General features: G+C 35.4%; 1 protein-coding gene across 2 annotated transcripts in view; it reads right to left on the reverse strand.

The window, feature by feature from the left end:
* Nucleotides 1–1,908: 1,908 nt before the first annotated feature.
* The window catches only part of blnk (B cell linker), a 17,267-nt gene continuing 13,243 nt past the window's right edge, over nucleotides 1,909–5,932 (reverse strand). For both annotated transcript variants that reach the window (XM_015058243.1, XM_015058242.1), the window contains exons 17-22: nucleotides 4,237–4,312; nucleotides 4,085–4,113; nucleotides 3,947–4,002; nucleotides 3,787–3,870; nucleotides 3,551–3,706; nucleotides 1,909–2,836 (exon numbers count right to left, since the gene is read on the reverse strand). In XM_015058243.1, coding sequence (XP_014913729.1) covers nucleotides 2,720–2,836; nucleotides 3,551–3,706; nucleotides 3,787–3,870; nucleotides 3,947–4,002; nucleotides 4,085–4,113; nucleotides 4,237–4,312 — 518 coding nt within the window. In that variant the 3' untranslated portion in view covers nucleotides 1,909–2,719. The remainder of the gene's footprint in view (nucleotides 2,837–3,550; nucleotides 3,707–3,786; nucleotides 3,871–3,946; nucleotides 4,003–4,084; nucleotides 4,114–4,236; nucleotides 4,313–5,932) is intronic.

Below are 5,932 nucleotides of genomic sequence, written 5' to 3' on the forward strand. Positions count from 1 at the left end.
CATGCTGTTTTTGAGTGGCGATGATACTAGTCGAAACATTTTTATTTAAATTTTTACAGTAACTGTTGAAGTAAGAAGTCCAGCTCCCTTTTGCTGCAGCAACACTGTCTCATTCCTCATTGATTTCAACGGATTGTTTCCTGACTTAGCATGAAAAATCCTAATAAAACACGAGTTAAAAACTCTTCTGAGTCCATCTGCTGCTTTGGTTCTGCCTGCTAGCTTTTGGGAAGCATGAAATAACAAGACAGCTGACGTTTGGGTACGGGTTGTAAACTTTTCTTACTTCCTCCTAGTTGTAGCGCACCTGCAGGCAACACATTTTTAACTGCATATCATTGCTGGTTTCACACGTTGAGTCATTTGGGTTGTTTAAAGAGACAACACTGCAACAGCTGTCGCTTATAGAAAGCAGATTAAGATCAGAGTTAAACACGCAGAGCCTGTGAAAGTGTTTACACACCATAAACGTTCTCATCTTGACCACAAAAATTGTAGAGAAAACATAACATGGTTGAAAGCTGTAGATATTATTTCCTAAACAATATTCTAATCCAATAAATTAGAAAGTTATTAAAAGGTCTCATTTATTTACATTACATTGATTAATTACACACTGATGGACGTTTGAAAGCCTTTATTTTTTAACTATGACAATTTTCAACCTATAAAAATAAGACATTCAAAATTTTGCATAATATTACATCTGTTGTTGTATCAAAGCACTAATTTCTTCTGGTTCTGGGCTGCTCTGCATCCCCAGAACCAGAACCAAACATGAAGAAGCAGAATTTAGCCACAAACTTTAAGAAAACTGAAAAACAGAAAAATTGACTAAAAGCCCTCCTGTTTAGAGCTGCTTTTGATTAATAGAAACTGGAACATTGATCAATATATTTGAGATGTATTGATTATTTTGAGTTTTAGAAAATGTAAAGTTTATTGCTTGTTTCATAATTGGTGACAGATATTTTTATGAACTTAAAACGTGTTGCTGAAATGTGCAAAACAAATAAACCTGACTTCACATAACTTCACATTTTAAATACATGAATGTAGCCTTACTGAAAAGTCTGGTTAATATCTGCTTTAATGTTGTCAATTTTCATAAAGTACCGAATGCATATTCTAATTTATTGAATAAGACCGTTTCTGCTGTGCATCCCCACAGCATGATGCTGCCTTGTCTTTTTCATAGTTTGTTGCAAATTGCAATAATACAGATATCAATGTGCTTTGAAGAAGAGAGATTTAGCCTAGGAAAAATCTCTATTATATATCCAGAGTTGTGTAGTGATTAGTTACATTTACTTGGGTAACTTTTTTGAAAAAAATTACTTTTAGGAGTATTTTTTACTAAGCTGCACTTTTTACTTGAGTTATTTTATTATGAAGTATTTATGTTCTTGAGTAAAATTTCTGTATTTTCTACCCACTGAATGAAAAACAAACATGTTTTAAATTCACCAGATAAACACCTGCAGTTTTTGTTAGTTTCATCAGATTTTTTGTTGAAATAAACTGATTAGGAAACATTTTCTTTTGTCTGCTTTTGTTATTTTTTGTTACTTGTATGAATTATTGTCATTTTTGTCCTTAAAATACCAGAATTTACACTTAACTTTATATTTTGGTCTGTCTGACATACTGACTCTTCCATCGTCCGTATGTCTTTTAGTCAGTCTCACCCAGATTCAAAAACAACTAGCAAAAAAAACTACCAGCCCTTCAAAATGATACTGATTCAGAATCAAACTTTATGTTGCTTAATGATTTCTGAATCACAAACCCAGCTACCGTCCAAGTACTTTCAGAGTAAGTATGAACTTCAGAAAAAATGCAGAAATTTTAAAGCTTAATATAAGAAATGCATATCAATCATTATTGGAAGAAAACATAAAAACTCGCTCCATAGCACCAGAAAACGAACAGGAGAATTTATTACAATACGAGAAAACAAAAACAGCACCAGAACAAACCTTTGGGCAAAAGGTCTTACTGAGTATATCTACAAATGAACTTCATACATTTTACAAAAATGATCTGTAATGAAATAATGAACATCTATTGTTAAGTAAAGTTCCTGATTAAAGAAAACTATTGATTGTAAAAATGCAAAAACTATAATTACCTCCAAAGCGCTCTAAAGCGCAGGAAGGATAGAGGCAGTGTCATACTGTGTAGATGTTTTTCATTTAGAGAACCATGGAAACTGGTAATGATAAAACAGGTGGCGGTAAGAAAAGCAATAAACTGTACACTTTACAAGTAGGATCTTTACTGGAAGAGTGAACAACAATAAGCTACCGCTTAAAAAGAAACAAAATCTATGAGCAAAAACTCACCAAGCATGATCACAGAGAGAGAGCAGGATGTGCTACAAATGCAAAAACTCCCTCAGTGAAGCATGCAAGTTGCAAGATAATGGTCACAATGTGGGAGAGGACAGCTGGAAGTAAGGAAAATGTAATGTTGAAAAACTAAAACTCCACATAAAGCCACAAGATGAAGAAGAAGTTGCATCCAGGATATTACTTTAAAACCTTCCTGTTACTGTAAATGTCTCCATGTGGAAAAACCAGGACGGCAGTGGAATCCTGCAGGAAGCTCCTGAGCAGTTCTTGGCCGGTTTCAAACTACCATCACCTGCAGCTCTGTGTTGTACTTGGAAACACGTTGAAAACGTAAAGATGCAAAGTGAAAGAACTGAGACGGTCATCTACGGCTTTACAGGAAAAAACAGCTTGGTGGCATCTTTGGTGTTGCTCTGGCTGTCGATCAGAACCAGCAGGTTCTTCTGGTGGTTCTCTATGATGCTAGAGACACTGCTGAAGAACTGAAGGGTAAAGACACAGAGAAAAACAGCCGGCTTATTAGTTTGACCTAACTATGTTACAGCCTGAATGCTGTGATGCTTAGCGAAAAAAATATTCCCATCTATCTATATTAGGACATTTAAATGCACACTTGTCATCTGCATAAAGTTTAATTTATTCAACATATTTATTGTTGAGGCGTTCAAAAAGTTTCAATTAATTGTAAAGGAAAGAAATAAGTGGACAAGTTTGAGTCATTTTGAATTTTCTTTGTTCCATAAAACATCTGTACACCTTTGAAGAGCAAAAGTAGAGCCTCCTGCACAACCAACAAGAATGCACCAAGTGGATTCTGGATGGCAAGTCAACAACTAAACATTTGTTTTCTCCAGCTGCCATTGTACAGCACATACAGCGGTAAAACCAGCTGACCAAATGTGCTGGAGTTCAGCTTGGGTTCCTAGGTAACGGGCTGAGCTTTGCTGGAGTTACTAGGTAACAGGCAGTTCTTGCAAATTTGTGACCTTCTTTTTCCCCAGATGCTTTTGAAAAGGCTCATTTTCGAGACACCAAAAAATATTAATTTTTTTTTTAATTTGAAATCCAAATGGAAGCACAAAACGTGCAAAATGTGAATTTTGCATAATTAATATGATATTCATCTTCAAGACAAAAGTGTCTGCAGTGAATTTGAAAGTAGCCTGATGTTAGCAGCCCAAATGAAGGCGCTGTACCTCCTCTCCCTTCTTCTCTCTCCCCAGCGCGTACTGCTTGGTGCTCGGCACGAAGCGGATCGGGATGTTGTAGACTCTGCCGTTGTAAAACACCACTAACGTGTAAGGCTGCTGCACATCCTGACCTGAGCTCTTTCTCACCATGAACGCACCGTCCTGAAACAGAAAACACTCCCAGTCAACCCCTACGGCTTTCACGGACAGACACTTTCATACGCGCTCTCATCCATTCACACCTTATTTGATCGCAGTAAAGCGTCATCTGCTGTTTTGCGGTCACACTGGCTGGCAAACCAGGGTTTGTGATAAACATCTGCATCCTGAAATAAAAGCAGTTACAGAGCTGAAACATTTAAAATCCACACTCTTTATGTAAAAGTAGATGTAAAAGCACACCTTGTCTTGGTCTGTTGACCCATTTTCAGCAGCAATGCATCCCCGCTCAGCTGGTTCTGGAACAATAAGTTGCATCACTTGATTTGGAAAAACAGAAATTTAGTGTGAATGGTTGCGAACAAATGGACCAGAACTTACTGGGTGGTGTAAACTGTGGCAAGGGGATTCTGCAAGGAAGTAAACGGCAAAATGAAGTGAATACACAGATAGAAGCTGCGATTAAAGACAATTCATTATCAGTGAAGTATAAATGTGTCGCATTATAAAATGTTGAGTGTTGCGCGCCTTACTTGGGTCGTTTTAGATCCAGTGAGAAAGCTTTAGGAGACGGTTTCTGTTCTGTGTGCATCACAGGCAGGGAGGCGCCTTTGAAAACACAGACATCCTGAAATCAGCTGCCTTTCTACTTAGTTATTAGCGTAATGACGGTTTCCAAAAATAAACATCTGCAGTTCTTTGCAGAACTATTCAGACACTTTCAACTTTTCACATTTTGCAATGCTAGAACCAAGAGGAATACATTTGTAACAGATCCACAAACTTAAATTTTTACATGCTTAACATTTGTTCTTTGATGCTTGTTTCTAGTTTTTATTCACACATAAATGCAGGGTAATGTTTTTATTTTAAGTTATTGCATTTAGGTTCAGTTTCTGTTTTCATGTAAATTGTTTTTGGCTCAATTCTGTTGCTAATTACACTACAAAATCATAAAATCTACTGCAAAAACACTTGAAATAAGAAAATTAACTTACTTAACTTTTGATTAAGCTATAGAGTCTTGTTTTATGTAAATAATCCCGTAATATTGATGGAAAATGTTTAGTTGCACTGGGAAATTATTTCACTTAATAATTGTTACCTAGCAACGCCAGCCAAGCTCTGAGCTGTTACCTAGCAACCCAGTTCTAGTTCCATTGGCCGATTATTTCATTCATAACAAGACAGTTTTGCCTTGTTTTGAGTGAAATAATCTGCCAGTGGAAATAGTACTTTTTCATTTCAATTAATTATGTATTTACTTAAAACAAGCTGATATATCTTGCTGAAAAGTTAGTTTTCTTATTTCAAGCGTAAGAAGATATTTGCACTAGAAACTAGACCAAAAAAACTTTGTGATATTTTGTATTTTTGCAGTGCAGCTATGCATGTGGCTCACTGAAATGGTGCACAATTAGCCACAATGGCTAATCATTTTGGACTACATGTTGGCCATTGAAAGATTAAAACAATACATTATATTTTTAAATGTGGGATATGAAACATCGTCATAATTTATTTAGATTTTATCTAACACAAAGTCGCTCATAAGTCTGAAGCAGTAGGAAAATGATGCATGTTTTTCAGTTTTTTTCACTTCTTTGGACTGGACTTAATATTGCAGTATCACAATAAAAGTGAGCTGAACTCACTTTTTAGCATTTATTAATAAAAACATTGAAAACACTCATTAATAATTGTGAAATAGAAGGAGAATGATGCATGATTTTTATGTGTGTGTGGGCTTTATTGTTAATGAGGTTGAATGAAAGAAAAGCACATAATGACAAATTTTCTTTACTACTTTACACATATAATTTGCAATAGTAAATGTGGTGGGTTAGCAGTGTAACATTGTGAAATATAAATGCTTTCTGGAACTGAGTTGTTTAAAATTTATTTCCCTTTGAAATTAATAAAGTATTTTTGAATTTGGATTTAATTAAATTAGCATGTCAGGACGGTCAGTAACAGTGTCTTCAGTCAGAGGCCTCTTCAGATTAGCTGCAAGACAGACTGCTACTGGAAATCCTTCCAGCTCACAGTGACACTTGTTGATAGGAGATACAACAAACTTGTACTTCCCTTTGGGATAAATAGAGAATTTTTTAACTGATCTGAATGTGTTTAAGTTTGTAGTTGTGATCTGATAATATATCTTAAATGTTATTTAAGATAAGATAATTTAGCTCTGAAAAAAATCTTTAAGCTGTTGATGATTTACAC

This window comes from Poecilia latipinna, unplaced genomic scaffold (genome assembly GCF_001443285.1).
Source record: "Poecilia latipinna isolate Pla-1442-1.1 unplaced genomic scaffold, P_latipinna-1.0 Scaffold1525, whole genome shotgun sequence".
Classification (NCBI taxonomy): domain Eukaryota; kingdom Metazoa; phylum Chordata; class Actinopteri; order Cyprinodontiformes; family Poeciliidae; genus Poecilia; species Poecilia latipinna.